Consider the following 21,264-nt stretch of genomic DNA (forward strand, 5'->3'; position numbering starts at 1 on the left):
TGGAACCCTTTTGGAGTGGACATTTCCAGTCCATTTTCATTGCACAGTGAATGTCTTCCTACTAAACTTCATTTATTCACTGGGAAACTGTCCCAACAAAACCAGATTTCATGGGATTTCAAAGAGACATTAAGTTAGAGTGTATGTTCAAAAAAGTAATGATTGGGTAGCTCGGTTGGTAAGGTGGGAAGCTACCATGCAGGAAACCAGGGTTTGATTCCCGGAGGGGACTGAGCAATGGTACTGGGGGCAATTACCATATCAATGGCGAGCAGTTAACATCACCCAGTGAGGGTCCTTAGGCAAGGCCCTTAACGCTACTGCCTCCCGAGCGTGGTTTCGGCTGCAGCTCACCGCTCCCCAAGGGGATGGGTCAAATGCAGAGAAAGAATTTCCCTTCGTGGGATAAAATACAGTGTATAATGTGTAATTAGTATTTTCCTTTAGGATGTATTTATCTCATATTTCATTTTGATGGGCACAGAGCAAGTACCTGTAACATACTTGTTCAGATATAAATTAAGACATTTTAGCATAGTTAGTATTCAACTTCATCCATACTGCCTCACTTTAATAGACTACTTGTAGCACCCTCAAACTATATTTTGTTCTATTGTAAAAGAGTCCCTGTGGTCTTTTATTTCTGATTATGACATTTTTTAACCTAAATCAAACGTGTGTTTCGTTTTTTATGACATTTTTTTGCAGTGGCAGGAATTCATCAGCAACAAAAATTGCGAGCAACATCAGAGCTATCCAGCTGGACGAGGAAAAGGAAAATGTTTATGTATGTATTTGTCTACAAGTGAATGCATCAGAATGGAGCGGAGGAGGGAGACTTTGGCCCACCCATTTAGGTGCTGCATCACCACTGAGAGCTTTTACGACATGGCGGGTTTGATCTGCTCCATCACAATTTAAATAAAAAATACTAATCTTGAAATGTTATCCTTTATCATCAGAATTTAAATTAAAATTGAACACATAGTTGTAAATTGGGGTTTTAAATTAGATATTTCTGAGTACGCCCTTCCTCCGCTCGTAATTATGACGTAGTCCAAAAAAAGCCGGACGGCGTTTCTTCCCATCACGCAGGCAGCGGGAGGGGGAGGATGTGGATGCCAGGGGAGGATTAGAACAGCAGCAGGCACTAGCTGAGGGGCTTTAGGGCAAATAAGAGGTAGTCCATGAAGACAGACCCTCATGTAAGTATATAAATATGCTAATATTTAGTCATTTTACCGGGTAACAAAAGTTAGCTGGTTAATTGAGCAGGTTTACCTTGGGTTGTTGACGGCTGAGTTGTTGGCCACAGGCTGGAAATATGCGAATATGTCTGTTCTCTTGTTTTTACACATACTGTATTGTATTTTTAGATAACGTTTTGTCAGTTTATTTCAAAACTACCTCGGCTCAGTCAAACAAGCTTTGTGCGACCCTTCTCGAAAGCTCCGTCCTATTAACCAGCACATAGTCATATCCCACGCCCTTTTGTTTTTAAGCTTTATAACGGTTAAAAATAAATAAATAAAAACATCCACAATGTATATTAGAAATTATATTTGGGCAATATTTTCGTTTAATATGAAGTGCGCTTGCCATCTAGCCCCAAATCTCCCTTCGAATATCTACGTCAACCCGGTGAACCAGGACGTAGACGGAGCCCACTCTCTGCTCCGTTATGTGACTGCAACGCTTTTTCATTTCGGTAGAGCCTCTGTACAGAAAGAAATACGCTTTTCCCCTAAATGCGAGGTTTCTTGTAATTATGTTTAACAAAATAATAATAAAAAAATCGATAACCACCGATTTCTGAAGAGGACCAAATGTTTTAAAGCTGTTCTTATTGAACGCCTAATTGATTGTGTTAGCTTAGCAGAAGGATACAAACCGTAACCTCTAGAAGAGCCACAACTGCACAAATGTGAGTCATACTTTTAGGATTTTGGCCCATTTGTAAAAAGATGTAGAAAGCACGTGATTTTAACTATTGTTTTCTTTTTAGATATTTAAATGTTGGTTTAGTCTCCTTTAAATGATTGTTTCAGTTTGTTTCATACTAATCTTCTTCTTTTTTGTTATTGTTGCTACAGTGAGATGATTCACATCACAGAGCTGAAAGCCATATTGCCTTCCATCATCAAAAAGAGATACCCAGACTGCAGGATGGAGGAGGAATGACACAGTCTTTTGCAGCGGGGGATGACACGCTGACAGTCAGTTTTGAGAAAATGCCGGGCTTCTTCGCATACATCTTGGTGGTGCTGCTGCCTCTTGTTGCTTCTTTCACCCCCGGGGCCTTATTGGTGGACACAGACGGAAACCTAACAGAAAATAGCAACGTCACAGATGGTGGATATGTCCCTGCTTTGTTCAGTAAAGTGAGTCAGATCATTGCCCGCGAGGGGACCTGTGCACTGATTGATTGCAACATCACCGGAGACCCAGCTCCCAGCGTTCAGTGGTTCAACTCCCATGGGGAGCTCCTGGACACATCAAATGGTGAGAAGCCCTCTGGAGTCACTTACAATTACCATATTTTACAGACTATAAATCGCATCGGAGCATAGCAGCTAAAAATAACGCATAATAAAAAAGAAAAAAAAAATTGTATACAAGTTGAACTGGAGTATAGTTCGCAATTTTGGGGGAAAAGTGCAATGCTTCTGAACAAATCTGCCAAGCCCAGCATAACGCTGTGTTCATATACCAAACACAATTCATACATCAAATCTTCGTTCACTGCCATTTTTTCATCAATTTCTATGCCCAGTGCTTGTCCAAAAATGTGTTTGTAAGCTAGACGCTCCCGTTGCATTTTCTCTGTAAATTTCAATTCCATCGCAGGAAGACATCGATGATGTTGAGAGATCAGGTTTATTTATTCCAAAGAGCTCTACAAAAGCGTCGGTAAACGCATCTCCATGGCTGGGTTCATGAGATCACTTAGTCTTTTAATTAGGTTACTGCAGGACCTACTTCTGAATGTTGGTGCTTTCAGTAGTACTTCCTTGTCTCTGTGACACCGTTTTATGACTTGCTGTACTTCATTAATCCAAGGAGGGAAAAAATAAAAACAAAAAATTATTATATTGATGTAAATTATAAAAACATAAAGTTCGGGGGAGGATGATTAGATTCTCTTTCATGTTTGTTTTGGACAGCTTTTCTTCCTCTGCATTCCTCGAAGTACCAAATACTGATACAAGTACCTACAGGGGCCTCTAGTGTGAAACAAGCGCTAAAGGGCAACCTTTAGTCCTTTAGCGCTTGTTTGAGATCAGCCAGGCAAACGCAGCGCTGTGCAAATCATCTGGTGCGCGGTGTATGTTGTTTGTTTTTTTTGCTCCAACGTCACATGTCAGTTATCATGACAATATCACGGGAAAGAGGCGGGTGGAAGGCGCCTACCCAGGAGAACGCATTTGGAAATTTGTTACTGCTCTGGCTGCAAGCTGCCTTGATCACTACAAAACAATGCATTGTGGGAAACTGTGTCCTTACTGTAGTTTAAAGCAGTGTTTTTCAACCTTTTTTGAGCCACGGCACACTTTAACCTTGACAAAAATCCCGCGGCACACCAGCATCCAAAAAAAAAAAAAAAACAAAGATTCATGGTCTGTATTGATCGACAGCGCCCCCCCCCCCCCCCCCCCCCCCTGCAATCTCACGTGCATTTTTGTGATAATTGTGGCCGGAAAAGCAGGAAGTTGCGGCTGTTTTTTCTAAGAGATGAAATGAAAGTTAAATTTGAAAATTTAGAAACTGTTTGTTTGTTGTGGTTTCAAGGCGTTTCGCAAGGACAACTCATTGTGCGCTGGGACACTGGCCCTTTAAGCCAATGCATCATGGGAGATGTAGTGTGAAAACTGCCGAAAACTTGCAGAAAGACTCGCGTCTCTGAGCTTCATTGTATTGTCCACTTGTTTCACGGTCTGACACCGGACTCTGTGGAAAGCTACACCGCTAAAGAAGAGCTTTAGCTGGCATTTTTGTTAGAACTGAGCGACTTTATCAGCAGAATTAAGAACAAGGAAGTGAAGACTTTAAGCACTTCTTATTGGTCAGACTGATGACATGTGATTAAGCCTTCAAGAATGATTGGTGGAGACAGTTAAAGGGACGGGACTTTTCCGCAAACTGTCATAGCTGCAGGGAAATCGCGGTAGCGTCATTCTTATCAAAATTTCTTTAATAGAATTAAATAAACACAAAGAAAAAGTAATTTTAAGATCTTTTATATTCCTAACTACTCAGTGTTTTATCCGGGCCTGTTTGGATGAACAAAGAGCTGATATCCTGGAGATGGGAAATGTTTTTAGATCAGTGAATGATTAATGAGGGCAATTTCTCCACGGCACACTTGACCATCTCCCACGGCACACTAGTGTGCCGCGGCACACTGGTTGAAAAACACTGGTTTAAAGTGATGCTAAACAGAGACAGCTGGCACTCAATAACGGAAATCTGCATATTTTGTAACTCTTTGCAAATAGTAATTCACTGATGCAAAAAGAACATATACTTCTTTTTTTTTTTACAAATGATAACTGAAATCAACATCACTAAGATTACTTTATCATTAGAAATTGTTTTACTAGAAATATTAAATTCCTTAATTTTTTCCACTGATAATCATTTTGGTTTGAATGCTAAACATCAGACAGACATTTGCATTCATGCAACAAAAGGAACTCATAAGGCATCACAAATTATTTGTGGTTGTATGTTTCAATGTTGCCTGAATAAGTTAACTTCCATTTCAGTTAACATTAAACATTAAAAGGGTCACGAGCTGCTAATCTGTTGTCCCCGGACAGATGTTAAAATTGTCTACCTTAAAACCTGAAAAGAACAATTAAAAACCTTTGAAAATTTCTATAAAAATGATATACAAGAAAAATGCAATTAAAAGACGATGAAAATATAAAATACCTATTGATTAAAATAATAGGCTTCATACATTACAAAACATTAAAATTAATATAAAGACATAATGGAACTGATCATACTAAGGGGGAGAGGAATATTAATATTCACTGAATGTAAAGGACAACTCCAACTTCCTGTCCTTGTTCAGTCTCGCTGCAACAGCTCAGCGTTCGCCTTCATCTCAGGCGCCTTTCCCCCACCTGCAGCCTGCAGCTGCCTGGTCTTGCCAACGATTCAGGCTGGTGCATCCAAGCATGCCGACAAAAATATGTATGTTGACAATTCAATTTGCAGTTCAGACTTGGAATATGAAAATACATTTTGCAATGTAGAATACTAGTCAATACTAGTTTGTTTTAAAGATCGGCCCAGCTCCTCCTCTAACGAAAGGAGGTGGTGGTTTGTTTTTAAGATCTGCTGAAACCTGCCATCAGGAAGTGTGGTGGCGATGTTGTTATCATGACCTACAAACCTAGAACTGTGTCTTTGGAGTCTCATTACTCTCGGTGGAGGACAGTTTTTGAGGATTTATGAACCTCAGCTCCCAGCAATATTTGAGTTTTATTTCTTCCAAATTTGATTCTTGTTTTGGGCTGTGTATTAGTGGTATGGTGTGATTAGGTAGGAGGGAGATAAAATTAGAAATGTTGCTCTCTGCTTGAAACGGATTGGGGTGGGTGGGGGTTCAGTAAGTCTGCTATTCTTCCATTTCCTGACTGCCCAATCATCTTCTCCTGAGGGCATCAATATGGGGCAATTGTTTTTTGGTAATGTAGCATGAGGCAAAAAAATAATATAAGTATGGGTGAAGCTGCACTGTTCCAAACTCTGATATGGGCCTATTTGAATTTCCTCTCAGTATTGGGAACAGAGGAGTGGATGTAAATGCCCACTCAGGATTCTAAGAATGAAGGTCATTGACTGGAACAGGTTGCAAATATTTAAACTTTTCTGCGTTGCCTCTGTTGATTTTTCTTGTCTTTGTGTATTGAAAGCAAATAGATTTCTGCTGCAGATGGAGATGAGATTTAGAGAAAAATATGCTTATGGGAAAAGTAGGAAACACAACTCTAGCTTTATTAATAAATCAGGATGAGAAAAAAATCAGTATAAAACTAAATACTGTATTTTCACGACCATAAGGCGCACTTAAAAGTCGTACATTTTCTCCAAAATGTACGTTGCACTCTATGATGCACTGCGCCTAATGTGTTGTTGCATGACTTCGGTAAAGAGAATGCAGGAGAAGACAGCATGAGAACGGTAAGGAGTGAAGTGAGGACGTGAAAGAAGACTCACCCCCGAATAGTACAAAAGTGCAGGTATGTGAATTATGCAGAACATCATTTTGGTGCCTACGTGGGCAATGACAGTGGCACCTGAAGGGGCATGATTGGTAGGAATGGCCCCCCTGATCTGAACCTGAATGGTGTTTTGTTATTGGACTTCTGTGCTCCTCATAATTTTTCCATAACGAACACCATGTTCGAGCACAAGGGTGTCCATCAATACACCTGACATCAGGACACCCTAGTCAGGAGGTCAATGATTGACTTTGGACTTGGAAGACCCAAACGCACTGTGAGGGTCTCCTGGGAACGTCTGGCTGAGCCCTCCATTAGAGAAGTCTTTAACTCCCACATCAGGGAGAACTTCAAACAGGTACCGAGGGAGGTTGGGGACATTGAGTCCGAGTGGACCATGTTTTCCACTTCCATTGTCTGCTCTGAGCTGTGGTCAGAAGGTCTCTGGTGCCTGTCGCAGCGGTAAACCCCGAACCCGGTGGTGGACACCGAAAGTAAGGGATGCTGTCAAGCTGAAGAAAGAGTCCTACCAGGCCTGGCTGGCTTGTGGGACTCCAGAGGCAGCTGACAGGTATCGGCAGTCTAAGAGAGCCGCGGCCCGGACTGTTTCGGAGGCAAAAACTCGGTCCTGGGAGGAGTTCGGTGAGGCCATGAAGAAGGACTATCGGTTGGCCTCGAAGAAATTCTGGCAAACCATCTGGCGCCTCAGGAGGGGAAAGCATTTCTCTACAGGCACCGTTTTCAGTGCAGGTGGGGGGCTGTTGACTTCGACTGGGGACTCCTCAATCCCACTGACACGCCTTCTTTTGAAGAAGCAGAGAATGAGGACTCTGGGGTGAGGCTGTCTATTACCCAAGCTGAAGTCACTGAGGTAGTCACTGAGGTAGTCAACGAGCTCCTCAGTGGCAAGGCTCCGGGAGTGGAGGAAGTCTGCCCTGAGTACCTCAAGTCTCTGGATGCTGTGGGGAGTGTCTTGGTTCACATGTCTCTGCAGCATCGCGTGGCAGTCGGGAACTGTACCACTGGACTGGCAGACAGGGGTGGTGGTTCCCATCTTTAAGAAGGGGGACCGAAGGGTGTGTTCCAACTATCAGGAACTTACACTCTTCAGCCTCGCTGGGAAAGTCTATGCCAGGGTACTGGAGAGGAGAGTCTGTCCGATAGTCGAACCTCAGATTCAGGAACGACAGTGTGGTTTCCGTCCTGGTCGTGGAACAGTGGACCAGCTGTACACCCTCTTTAGGCTGCTGGAGGGATTGTGGGATTTTGCTCTTCCAGTCCATATGTGTTTTATGGATTTGGATAAGGCGTTTGACTGCGTCCCCCGTGGTGTCACGTGGAGGGTGCTCTGGGAGTATGGGGTCCGGGGAGCCCTACTGAGGGCTGTCCGGTCTCTGTATGACCGGAGTAAGAGTTTGGTACGCATAGCCGGCAGTAAGTCGGTACTGTTCCCGGTTCACGTTGGACTCTGGCAGGGCTGCCCTTTATCACCGGTTCTGTTCATGGTTTTTATGGACAGAATTTCTAGGCGCAGCCAGGGGCCGGAGGGGGTCTGTTTGTAGAGGATGTTGTCCTGTTGGCTTCATCAGGCCGGGACCTCCAGCGTGCATTGGGGCGGTTTAAGGCCGAGTGTGAAGTGGCTGGGATGAGGGTCAGCCCCGATAAATCTGAGGCCATGGTCCTCGACCAGAGAATGGTAGTTTGCCATCTCTCGGTGAGTGGAGTGTCCCTGCCCCAGGTGGAGGAGTTTAAATATCTGGGGGTCTGGTTCACGAGTGAGGGAGGCCGGAGCGTAAGATTGACAGGCGGATAGGAGCAGCGTCTGCAGTTATGCGGTCGCTGTATCGGTCAGTTGTGATGAAGAGAGAGCTGAGCCAAAAAGAAAGCTCTCACTTTACCGGTCGATCTTCATTCCAACACTCACCTATGGTCATGAGCTATGGGTCATGACCGAAAGAACGAGGTCCCAAATACAAGCGGCTGAAATGCGCTTCCTCCGTAGGGTGGCTGGTGCTCCCTTAGAGATAAGGTGAGAAGCTCGGTAACCCGTGGAGAGCACGGAGTAGAACCGTTTCTCCTCCACATCAAAAAGAGCCAGTTGAGGTGGCTTGGGCATTTAGTCCGGATGCCTCCTGGACGCCTCCCTGGAGAGGTGTTCCGGGCATGTCCCACTGGGCGGAAGACCCAGGACACGTTGGAGAGACTGTCTGTCAGCTGACCTGGGAACGTCTTGGGGGTCCCCCCAGAGGAGCTGGAGGAAGGGGCTGGGGCGAGGGAAGTCTGGGCATCTCTTCTTGGACTGCTGTCCCCGCGACCTGGTCCCGGATAAGCGGAGGTAGATGGATATGGATGGATGGAACATCGTTTTGGAAACCCTGAAAAGGCTACCTGCAAAGATACACGCTTATGAAATACAGTTTAAACTACAAGCTATCGGCTACGCGGAGGAACATGGGAATCAAGTAGTGGCAAAAGAATTCCAGATTAATTCATCCATGGTTCACAAGTGGAGGAAGCTGGAAAACGAACTCCGACAAGTGGAGAAGACTGAGCTGAGTTCCCGTGGAAACAAGGCGAGGTGGAGTCGGGTTGCAAGACCGACTTGAGCCTCTGAGATACTGTGTGGGTTTTTAAGTCCAGCTGGATCCTTAGTGGAGTGTTGTATTGATCCTTTTACTGAAGCAGAATCTACGGCTATTATTGGAGCAGACGTTTGTTTTGCTATTAAAAGCCTTCACTAACTTAATTGGAAGAACTAAAACAAATGGGTTGAAAGTATTCGGCCCCCTTGAACTTTTCAAACTTTTGCCACATTTCAGGCATCAAACAAAGATATAAAACTGTAAATCTTTGTGAAGAATCAACAAGGAGGACGCAATCATGGAGTAGAACGAACGCAAAATGTTATGTTTGGCGTAAAAAGCAACACAGCTCATCACCCTGAACATACCTTCTCCACTGTCAAACATGGTGGGAAGATGGATGGAGCCAAATACAGGAGCATTCTGGAAGAAAACCTGATGGAGTCTGCGAAATACCTGAGACTGGGACAGAGATTTGTCTTCAAACAAGAAAATGATCCAAACCATAAATCTACAATGGACTGGTTCACAAATAAACATATCCAGGTGTTGGAATGGCCAGGTCGAAGTTCAGACCTGAATCCAATCAAGAATCTGTGCAGAGAACTGAAAACTGCTGTTCACAAACACGCTCCATCTAACTTCACTGAGCTCCAGCTGTTTTGCAAGAAGGAATGGACAAAAATTTCAGTCTCTCGATGTGCAAAACTGGTAGAGACATACCTCAAGCAATTTACAGCTGTAATCACAGCAAAAGGTGGCGCTACAAAGTATTAACTTAAGGGGGCTGAATAATTTTGCATGCCCAATTTTTCATTTTTTTATTTGTTAAACAAGTCTGTAATATCCAATAAATTTCATTCCACTTCATGATGTTGACTCACTTGTTTTTGATTCTTCACAAAAAATGACAGTTTTTTATCTTTATATTTGCAGCCTGAAATGTGGCAAAAGGTTGAAAAGTTCAAGGGGGCCGAATATTTTCGCAAAGCACTGCAGCTGGCTGGTTATTCATCATTTAAAGAGTCTACCAGCCTGTCTTTGGTGTCTGCTGTGATTTACATGTTGCTTATTTAGAAGTTATCACTGTAGGAATGTTAGAAAAATTGTATACCGTAAATTCCGGACTACAAAGCGCACCCGATTACAAGCCGCACCCACCCATTTTTACGTGTTTAATTAATTTTATACATACACAAGCCGCGTCAGAGTACAAGCCGCGCATGTGTTAGGCAATATTGTGATCCTGACAGATCACGGCCAGCATCCCAGAGTGAGTGCAGTTCATTAGTATGTTGTGGGTGTAGCCAGCTTTGCCTCTGACCCATGCATTTGAGTGTATCGACATCTGTCAAACAGCATGGACCTGTATTCTGTTCACAAGTTCCTCAGTTATGGTATTTTTATTTCATTCTTTTTTTTTTTTACTTATTGACAATCTAGGTATCATACATAAAATTACAAACAGTAACCATATAATCAACATTACATCCCTCAGTTATGATGAGGAAATTTACATCCGCGATTTCACATTTCCCATGAGTCTTAGGGGCTAAAGGCGGGGCCAACGCCCGGCTCGCCATACTGTTGTATGTGTTTAAGAATGAGCAAGTATCAGCAGTGCATGGAGGGGTGAACGGGTAAAGCTCTCCTTCCGCTTGTGTCGCGGCAGCGTTATGGGATTAACAGGGCTGGTTAAAAAACACACCGGTAAAATACCCTACCAACATCCCTGGTTAAATCCTGCCTTCCTTCTCTTCTTCCTTTCATTTGTGCCATTATTCACTCCTCATTGACATCAGGTATTGTCCCCTCACTCCTCAAGATCGCTGCCGTCAGACCCATCCTAAAAAAACCCGGCTCAGACCCCAATTCCTTTCATAATCTTCGTCCTATTTCTAACCTCCCCTTCATTTCAAAAATTCTTGAAAAAATAGTCGCCTCCCAACTTTCCCATCATCTCACCCAAAATGATCTTTTTGAACCCTTTCAATCTGGTTTCCGTCCCCTTCATAGCACAGAAACTGCCCTACTAAAAATCACCAATGACCTTCTCCTTGCAGCTGATTCTGGACTCTTCACCATCCTCATCCTCCTCGACTTGAGCGCAGCATTTGACACCATATCTCACTCCATCCTTCTCCACAGACTTTCAGCCCTCGGTATCGAGTCCACCCCCCTCCGCTGGTTTCATTCTTATTTTTCAAGCCGCACTCAGTTTATTCAACTGAATTCTTTCAAATCCCAACCCTCACTCATTTCATCTGGTGTTCCTCAAGGTTCTGTTCTCGGTCCCCTCCTCTTCATTACCTACCTGCTACCCCTTGGCAATATATTTCGTAAATTCAATATTGATTTTCATTGTTTCGCGGATGACACTCAGCTCTATCTGTCCAGTAAACCCAACTCTTGTATTCCACCTGCCTCCCTCTCCTCCTGCCTGTCTGAAATAAAAACCTGGTTCACCCTAAACTTCCTCAAACTTAACAGTGATAAAACCGAATTACTCCTCGTAGGTTCCAAATCCACCCTTTCCAAAATTCCTAATTTTAACATTTCCATCGATTCCTCTCCAGTTTTCCCCTCCCCTCAAGTAAAGAGTCTGGGTGTCATCCTTGATAGTACATTATCATTTCAATCCCACATCAATAGCATTACTCGGTCAGCCTACTATCATTTACGTAATATTAATCGTCTCCGCCCCTCCCTCACCATCCACTCCGCCTCCATTTTAGTTCATAGTCTGGTCACTTCTCGTCTCGACTATTGTAATGCTCTTCTCTATGGTCTTCCCAACAAAACTCTAAATAAGCTTCAATTGGTCCAGAATTCAGCTGCCCGCATCATCACCAGAACCCCCTCCTTCCATCACATCACTCCCGTTCTCCAGCAGTTGCACTGGCTTCCAGTAGCCTTTAGGATTAAGTTCAAGCTCCTTCTCTACACTTTCAAAGCCCTCCATAGCCTGGCTCCCTCCTATCTCTCTAATCTCCTCCATGTTAACACTCCCTCTCGCTCTCTTCGATCTTCTTCCTCCCTTCAGCTCTCTGTCCCTCCGGCCCGTATGGTTACCATGGGGAGCCGTGCCTTCAGTCGCTCTGCTCCCCAACTCTGGAACTCTCTCCCCCCAGACCTCCGTAACACTGACTCCTTTCTGATCTTCAAATCCAGACTCAAAACCTTTCTGTTCAAGCTTGCATTTCCGGAACACAGTTTCTCATTTTCTGTCAGCTGATTTTATTAATGAATCCAATTTATTTATTGTTTTTAACTTGTGATTTTATTGTGTTTTACCTCTAACTTTGTACAGTGACCTTGGGTGTTTTGAAAGGCGCTTTTAAATAAAATGTATTATTATTATTATTAAATACAGCAGCGGCGACTGAAAAGCGCGCGCCTCAGCGCGATACGCGCGCCTCAGTGCGGCGCGTGCGTCAGAATTCAGAAGCCTCTGCACTCCGCTCCCGCCCCGCGCGCTCCTTGTCTCCCCTTCCTATCTACTCCGACACCTCTGGCCAGGGCGGCTTCAAGGAGGAGCACTTCGTCCCCGTTGCGCCGGTGGATGGAGCAAATCGTGTCTGTGCAAAGCAATCGGACTTAATACTGTACGTTTTGTGTATGAGGGGCGGATGCGTTGTTACGTGTGGGAGCCATCAGACTGCCATTGGCCCCGCAGCTCTATAAGAGCAGCAGGAGAAGATGTCTCCAACTCACACGGAGGCTGTGAGCTTTTCAAAGCAAAATTCCGCTTTTACGGTTTCCTTAGAAACCGTAAATGGAGTGTAAATTCACTCCATGCGCTGTTCTCTCCGTCACGCAGCAAACCGGCTTTTCCAAACCCGTTGGTGATGGTGGACTTTTTTACGCTGCTTTTAACGATTGCTTTTAACTTGAAAGCTTCATCATATTGTAGCGGCGATCACGTGCACGTTGGGTCTAATGGCCCCAAAGGATTCTGGGATGCGGCCGGGCATGCGTGTTTCGTTTTGTTGAACCATGACTGAAGTGTCTAAGACCTGAAGCCAAGTCCATGCTGTTTGCCTGCCAAGAGGTGTGTTGAAGAGAAATGCCTTGTGCTTGGAGTTGGATAGAGAGTTCAAACTATTCACTGAGTTCAAAAGTACATACACGGCGGCTGTCAATGAAATCCATAAATTAGCCGAGTCACTGAAAAAGCCGCAGGGCTGTAAGTGCAGGAAAAAAGTAGCGGCTTGTAGTCCGGAAATTACGGTAATTTAGTTTCAGAAAATGTGGGTTAATAAAAATCTTTAACAAATCTTTTAAAAAAGTATTTGTTGGTGCAGATAAGAATGCTCTTTTTACCTGCTTCCTTTTTAAAGCACTGAGAGAATAGCAGAAACAATCTGACAAACACAGAAAAAAACTTTATTTATCTGACTAATCATCTAATGAGATTGGTGCAGAGAAAGTTGCAGACATGTTGCTTTTTTAGCGAGTTGCACACTGGAGCCCAGAATGGGCAGTTTGTCAATTATCAGATCTGAGGATAAAGTATTGTAATTGTAGGTTGCATTACCGTCAGATTCATGGAGTTTTTCAATGTTTATTTATGACAAACATGTCTCTGTCTGCAGGTGGGAAGTGGTGTCTGCAGGACAGCGGGGTCCTCAACATCACCAGCATCAAGTTTGCAGACCGCGGGAAGTACACCTGCATGGCTTCCAACGTTCACGGCAGCTCCAATTGCACCGTGACGCTGCGCGTGGTCTTCACCAGCGGCGACATGGGCGTGTACTACATGGTGGTGTGTTTGGTCACCTTCACCATCATCATGATCCTGAATGTCACACGCCTCTGCATGATGAGCAGTCATTTGAAGAAAACGGAGAAGGTGATCAACGAATTCTTCCGAACCGAAGGTGCCGAGAAGCTGCAGAAGGCCTTTGAGATTGCCAAGAGGATCCCCATCATCACCTCTGCCAAGACGCTGGAGCTCGCCAAAGTGACACAGTTCAAGACCATGGAGTTTGCGCGATACATCGAGGAGCTGGCACGCAGCATCCCCCTGCCGCCACTCATCATGAACTGCCGCACCTTTATGGAGGAGATCCTGGAGGTTGTGGGAGTGGAGGAGATGAGACACACCTTCATCAGGCACGCCCCAGAGTGGCGCCGTGAGGCGGCCGGCAGGTTTGCTTCAATCGCTTCGCGGGACGTCTTCACCCTCTTGCAGTTGAGGGACAGGGAGCGCAGCGAGTCCCCCACCGCCGATTCAGACAACTCCTCCATTCATGAGCAGCCGCAGCACATCGCCATCCAGGCGTCCGTACACCCACCTCTCGCTGTCACAGACTACAGCAGCATCGAGGCCCAAACCCAGCCTGAGTCCTCACCACCTTCTCCTCCTTCCTCCCCTCCACCCCCGTCTCCTCCTCCATTGGAGGAACAGAGTGAGACAGTGGAAGACATGATCCCCAAACAGGCTGAACCGAGGGCGCATAACACTCCGCCCTGCCAGGTTTTCTATGAGAGCCATGTGTGACGGAGTGATGAGCAGCCATCTTTACCCTCTATGCATTTTCACTTGAAAACAAAAATATATTTAATTTTGGAGAAAACGATCCCCTTTTATTTGTCTTTTCTGAAACCCTTCCAATCTTTTCTAGATTGATCCGCTCAGTCTTAAAACTTTTTCAGGCACTTGTTTTCTCACTCTGGACCTGAATGTAAATGGGAGGAGCCAAGCGGATTATCGGTGTAGTGAGTAGAGATTGTATGTGCCCAAAGCGAACCCTGGCACCTGAGAGGTGGGCTGGTCTGTTTCTGTTAAAGAGGCAAGAAAATGATTTCCTTAGTTTGAGGGTTTTTGTGTTTTTCTTTACAAATACGCCCCAGCTTGGTTTCCTTCATTCAAGATTCACATCCAGCTCCTGTCATGACGTCTCTGCTGCTGTTTATACGCTGCGTTCACGTACAGGTGCATGCTGGGGCCAGAATCAACGAAAGGTCACATGATTGTACAATCCTAAACAAGCAAAGCGAGCTAGTGAGTGCAATGCATTTCCTTAATAGACATTTTTAGGTTGATGTGTTTTTCTTTAAGATAGTTAATATTATTAATACCTAGTGTGACGTGCTTTTGTTTCTCAGTAGTTACTTTTTCTAGTTTTGTTTTCTTGGATGTTTTGTGGTTTAAATCCGACTGGTGCCCTGATCCGAGCATTGTCCTGCTTCCGCTGGGGTTTCACAGTTGGCTGCATTCTGCCTGCATGTGCGAGTGTACTCTAAAGGTGTCGTACGTCTTTCTCTGAATCTCTAAACCTACTGTGCTGCTTCCTGTTGCTTTGGCTCAAAGTCCAGTCTGTGGCAGAGAAGAGCTGGATGCTGTTCTGCTTTCACTGCTGCTTTTTTTGTAGTTGAATAAAAGAAAATTGCTGTGCTTTAAGAGAAAGAGGGTGTGTGGACTTTTTTGGTTTGGTTTTTTACTGTTGAATCATTTCAGAACACAACACAGCATGAGGAACCAATGATAGACTCTTAAAGAATCTGGAAAAATATGTTTCTTCCCTCTGATATGTCATGTGGGCCCCTTGCTCTCATGGTAGCTACAGAATTGTAGGTCATTGTTCTGCTGTGACACTAAAGGCACGGAAGGAAAAGGATCTGCTGACACAAACAAGTCAAATGCATTTTCATTTCTGTTTTTAGAGGCTTGCATGGACAATCACCAAAAATGTTTTTTTTTTTTTTTTTTTACTTTTTCTGTCCAACAGCTGAGCAGACAGATGAGAGCTGAAAGCGTCTTGTGTTGAACATATCTTACTGTTGCAATAGGGGTTATAAAACGTTTGACACACTAGGTGTACGGTACGGTATATATAAACCCCTTTTGTAATTTAGGCTAAACCTTTTTAATCTTACTCGTATCTATAACAGTGTTTTGTTGGACCGGATGGAAAAGAAGGGGAAGAGGAGAGAGGGATGCTGGATGTTTACAATCATTACAGTCCGGTTTATTAACAAGATAAATCCAAAAGAGGGCGGGGCCTGTCCACACACACACCCCCAAATGCTGCAAACATACCTGTTGGCTCCAAAAATTCCCACATACAAAACATGTGAACATGTACACAATACAACTGATGTTCACACACGCATACTTATGCATTCGCACCAACCCATGTGAAATATTTCATTTGATCACTCAAACTATTTGTTCAAAGGTGAGATAACACATGCGCTCCTGTGAGTCTTTATGTTCTAAAGTGGATGCGGAGCCGCCATCAGTGTATGAATGTGTGTGTAAATGTGTGTGTGACAGGGTGAATGGGTCTGTGACTGTAAAGCGCTTTGTCCTTGTAGGAAGAAAGGCGCTATACAAGTATACACCATTTACCATGATGGAATGTAAAAAGGAGTGAGAGTACCCAGCCATCCCCACACCAAAACCCCTGCCGCTGCAGCCAGGACCCCCCCCCCAAAAAAAAAAAAAAAAAAAAAAACAACACCCGCACTGCAGCAGATAGAGAACAACCACCCGCTGGGCATTTACATCCGCCAGGGACAGCAGGACCGCCACAGGGGCCCCCAAAGCCTGGGGGGAAAGAGACTGTAACCCCCAGCCCAACCAGGAGGGCACCCCCCCCCCCCCCCCCCCCAGACAAGCAACCCACCACCACCCAGAAGTTCTGGGCATCCCCCCACCCCAACCCCCTCAAGGGAGACCTGCCCTGCGCTTCAGACAACCGCCCACACAGTCCACGGTTGGTCCAGTTGAGAGCAAGTCAGGGGCCAGCCACCCCTGTCCAGGAGGAAGACGCCCCAGAGTGGTACACTTCAGCCCAAAACCCTGAGGTCCACAAACACAAACCTTTGAAATATTCAAAAAACAGCAATAAAAGGAGATCTTACCGTAAAACTGTTGCATCTATTTTTCGAAATCCCCTTCCTGTATTGCTACATCAGCTCAACTGTGTTAAGAGCTTTAAAATCCAGGTCAGGATATTTCTGCTCAGAAAAGCTTTTCTGATCTTAGCCTAAACGTAATTTGAATGTTTATCCTCCCTTTTAGTGTATTCACTTTGGGATTTTATTCAAGTGCTATATGAATACACATGGGTGCTATAAAAGTCTACTTTGGTGATTTTAAAATTTAACCTCAGACTAACCCTTGTGCTATCCTATGTCACCACCCTTACATTCACGTGATCTCCCTACCTGGACAAAGGTGGATAAAGGTGGAAAGATTTCATGGAATCCATGGACACCAGTGAAGATCACAAATCATTGAAGAAAAAAGGTTCAGCGCACTGTCTAGTGGGGTCTAGATGACCCAACTCCCAATGTTAAAGTGCCTAGGATAGCACATGGGTTACACAGCATCATCATAATAAAAAGACCACTGGGAACGCTTTACAATAGTTGAAAAGAAAATCAGAATGGGTCTTTATTATTTATTGGAAAAAAAAAAAGTATGAACAGAGTTAAATAACTAAAGCAATTGAAATAGGTTTTAATTTTATGCTGCAGTTTTGATATTAATCTAAATAAATCCCGTCTGCATTCTAGTCGTTTTAGACCCCACCCCCTCCCCCTTGGCTTTTTGATGAAAACATCCTTAGTGTTGTGATTTATTCCAAGTTTTTCCTTTAGCCTCTAAACTACAGATACTCTAGTCCCCAAATTGCAGATAGTTTTTGTGTTTAAATTGGATTTCTTACAACTCTGCAGACAGTTGAGCTCACCTGCTCCACACCACACCACTTGTTAGGTCTTTCAACAAAAGATGTCAGGTTAAATTATTCCATAACACCAAAGAATCTTCTCTTCTTTTAATTTAAACAAAATGTCCTTTTTTTTTTTTTTTTTTTACATATTCTTTTTTTCAAATGTACAGTCAAACAATCAAAGCAATCATACATAAAATTCTTTATAATACTAATAATGCACAACTCTATTAACACTACCCATAAATTAAAAAAGGAGAAAACATTGAGATCAATATGAAATGTTAGGTAACACCACAGGCTGACGGAGGTGATGCTTGGCGCTGTCGCACAGTCACCGCAGGAACGACAGTCACTGCAACACAAAGACCTTCACAGGAAAACAGAAAAAAAAGAGCCCCGCAATCATACACATTCACTCGGCCAGGCTAGGTCAGCCCCCCCATTTCTTCTCAGGTCCACATGATGGGTGATATGATGAAGTGGGGAAACATGGCGTCTCTTCAACTATGACAGCTGAAACAGATTAAACTGCTGGATTAAAGAAAAGAAAAAATATTCTCCTTCATATCACTGACAGGTTTACACTGCAAGCAAACAAGAGGTTTGTTGTTTTGTCAACACTGGACTGCTTCACTGAAGGACAAACCTTCAGGCCTTTTAGTGTTTTCAAGAAAGGTTATTAAATATCTTATTTACCATCTTTAATCTGGTTATGAATTTAGATTAAATTTAAAAAACTAACGTGCTCAGTGTGTGTTAGAGGCAAAACATCCCATCAACTGCTATTGTTTTGGAAATGAAAGAAAACATATTTGCAACCAAATTTTTTTGAAAGGGGATGAAAAGGAAAATAAAATAAAAGACTATCTTCATCTCCACATCTTGTGAAACAAATTTAGTTTTGTTTTTTCAAGCATATATGAGGAGCACAAATCAGGTGGAAGAACAAAAACGAAAGACTTATTTTTTCTACCAACAGTGCAATAGAAGCCGGGAACTTCTTTCCTCAGTCCACACGGACAGAAAAAACAAACGCACACATCCATATGTGCATTCGCTCGTCTAACAAATGAACACAAACATTTGGACTTTTTTCGCTTCTGTTAGACATCTTTTTTTTGTTCTTGAAATGCTGCACGGATCTCCTCTGTACCTGTTCACATTTAAGCCATCGCAGCGAATCAGGTTGTCCTGAAGCATGGTGCATGTCTTCCTAGTTACCGTGGCAACCTGGCAGGAATGTGGAGGTGCAACACACAGACACATCCTCACACACTACAAGTAAACAGAACGTTTTGTCTTTTTGGAGGGCTGATCGAGCGTGTTGATGGTGGTGGTGAGGGGAGGGGGGGCAGCCTGGAGCTTTGAGGTCCTTTGTGGCATCCCCGTTTGTGGTTCATTCTGACCTTTGACCCCAGCCAGGTGACTCCCACCTCAGTAAAGACAGGAAAGAAGGGGAGGCACATTATGAGTGTCAGTGGGTGTCACTTTACAGCTCAGGGGGGGGGGTCATGTATGTGTGCTGTGGACACAGCATGCATGTGCAGGTGGAGAAGGGGGGCATTAGTGGCCAAAAAAGGTGCATTTCTCTCAGCAGCTGGATGATGGTTGTCACTTCACCCTCTGTTGAAGTCTCTGAGGGCCTCAGTCAGACAATCAGTGAGGTTTAACGCTACATGAAACAGAGGGGTCCATGTGTCAGAGGCTGGAGCCATTAAGGAGGCACACCACCTCCTCCTCCTCCTCTTCCTCCTCTTCGCTCCCTGTGCCCCCTCCCCCCCAGCCATCTTGGAAAGAACGGATCAGTTGAACATGATGGACTCTGGATCTTGGTTTGCCATTTGCGCCATGTGACGGAGGATGTCTTTTTTTGTGATAATACCAAGAAGTCGCCTGTAGGGGGAGACAAAAACAAGGGGAGGGGGGGAAAAAAGACAAATTTAGAGGAGAAAAGAGGAGCTGCTGGTTTGAGCTGGAGTGAAGGAGAGAAACATGTTTTTGTTGGCAAGGCTAGTCCCCATAAAACATTGTTTAAAAAAAAGCCCAGGATTTAAAGCCACTGTTTTTGAAAGCCAACAAAAACACGAGTCCCTGAGGAGAGGAGGTGCAGTGAGGAAGGCCGGTCAGAAAACAGCACCTGCTCCAGAGCAGGGTGTCGTTTTAGACGCAGCCCCGCTGGTTTATAATTTCTGTCCAAAACAAAAGCTGGTGAGATAAAGGAGGAGCTGAATCCTACAGGAGAAAAGGGAGAACCGAGCAGGAGGAGGAGAAAAGTTAGATCCACTGAGAAGCAGGAAACACAGCAATGCTGCAGAAACAGGAGCCAGGACACAAAATTAAGACTAGTTCTTGCTTTGTACTCCCTAAAATACTAAATCACATCAACAGAAGTGTTTTAAATAACTTATTTTATTTTTCAATACACAGCTAGTTGTTTTAGAGCAATACAGCTTAGAAATACTTCTAACATACAGACAAAACTGTTCTTTTCACCATTTTTAACCCTATATGTGTGGTTGTGTATATAATTACTATATATATATAATTTATTTTTAACATTCGATTTACACATTTCAGAGACCCTTCCATTACCTTTGTTTTCTGTCCTGTAGTTCATCATTACTCCACCAGAGGCAGTAGAAGGACTTTTCCTGCTCATTTCAAAACGGCACTTTCTATAAAATCTCAAAAACAATTTTGGCAGGAAAAGTTTAGCTAATTTTCATCTTTCATACTAACTCATCTATTGCTCTTTAATGCTAAATTTGTTGATAATTAATTCTTTATAATACTGTTACACCATGTTAAAAGCTTGTGAATTAAATTTGAGACCGTGGGTAAATAAGGTGCTTTTCCTTGAGAACTCATGTCAATATTTTTGCATCTTAAAGTAACATTGTGAGATAAAACTTCTTTAAAAGTTTGAAAACATCTTAACTGTGAAAAAAAATTAACTTTTCTGTCAAGTCTCTGTATGTAGCTGGCTTTACAGGGATAACTTAAGTTTTTAAAAGCATTTTTTCAGCTCCACAAAATATTGCATTGATGAGGTAAAGTAGGAACATCATTCAAGTCGCATGACTGCCATCACATTTTCAGGATCAGAACTCTTCTCACAGGTCAATCCAGGCTTCCATGTTTACAAAATGTGTGTTTTTTTAATTGTTTAGTCAAAAAACAGACATTTGATAAATATATTTTGTGATCTATTTCATATCGAGTTCCAGACTCCTGTGACATTAGCTTGCGTCCTGCCCTTCTTCCCCTGTTGTGAAGAGAATTTTTGCTAATTCAAGAGCAGCTTCTGCGTGAATTAGTAACATGTTCTGGTTTCAAAGCCCTCTTGAATTCAGCCTGGAATGCACTGTGAGATCAGGTGAGGAGGATCAGAAGCTGAGCGAGGCTGAAGCTGCGAGCAGACTGTGCAGGCTCCCAGAGGCTCAGGTAACACGGTGAGGTTCTGACCCAACTTCCTGAACCCCCCCAAAGGCAAAACACATGAACCCAGGCCTGAGTGGGTGGATCTGGGGGTGTGGTCAGCACAGGTCAGACCTGGGTTCCCCTGGTTGTGTTGTCAGTCATTTTTCAGATGCTTTGAGGCCGGGATCCCAGTGAACTAGGAAGAGGGGGGTGGCAGTGTTTCCACTAACTCCCACAGTCCAGCTCAGATCTAAAGAATACACCGATAAAAGTTTTTCAAAGGGTTTGGGGGAAAAAATAAGACTGCTTGATGTCTTCCTGGGAAGATTTTGAAGA

General features: G+C 43.8%; 2 protein-coding genes across 7 annotated transcripts in view; one reads left to right on the forward strand and one right to left on the reverse strand.

Moving 5' to 3' along the window:
• The first annotated feature begins 1,064 nt into the window (after positions 1-1,064).
• mfap3l (microfibril associated protein 3 like) lies at positions 1,065-15,230 on the forward strand. Its single transcript, XM_004079926.4, has 3 exons — positions 1,065-1,205; positions 2,094-2,502; positions 13,414-15,230. Exons 2-3 carry the CDS (start codon positions 2,178-2,180, stop codon positions 14,319-14,321), a joined length of 1,233 nt encoding a protein of 410 aa, XP_004079974.1. The 5' UTR covers positions 1,065-1,205; positions 2,094-2,177; the 3' UTR covers positions 14,322-15,230.
• Positions 15,231-17,595: 2,365 nt separating this feature from the next.
• clcn3 (chloride voltage-gated channel 3) overlaps positions 17,596-21,264 on the reverse strand; it is a 50,953-nt gene continuing 47,284 nt past the window's right edge. For 5 of the 6 annotated variants that reach the window (XM_023949077.1, XM_023949078.1, XM_011487593.3 and 2 more), the window contains one exon: positions 17,596-19,401. In XM_023949077.1, the coding sequence (XP_023804845.1) occupies positions 19,207-19,401 (195 nt within the window). In that variant the 3' untranslated portion in view covers positions 17,596-19,206. The remainder of the gene's footprint in view (positions 19,402-21,264) is intronic. The other variant, XM_023949079.1, reaches the window with a different exon arrangement.

The sequence above is a fragment of the Oryzias latipes genome, chromosome 18 (assembly GCF_002234675.1).
Source record: "Oryzias latipes chromosome 18, ASM223467v1".
NCBI lineage: Eukaryota > Metazoa > Chordata > Actinopteri > Beloniformes > Adrianichthyidae > Oryzias > Oryzias latipes.

Coding starts and splice junctions, on each gene's coding strand:
- mfap3l (XM_004079926.4), top strand. CDS start 2,178: ATGACACAGTCTTTTGCAGCGGGGGATGACACGCTGACAGTCAGTTTT. Junction 2,503..13,413: donor GCTCCTGGACACATCAAATG/GTGAGAAGCCCT, acceptor CTCTGTCTGCAG/GTGGGAAGTGGTGTCTGCAG.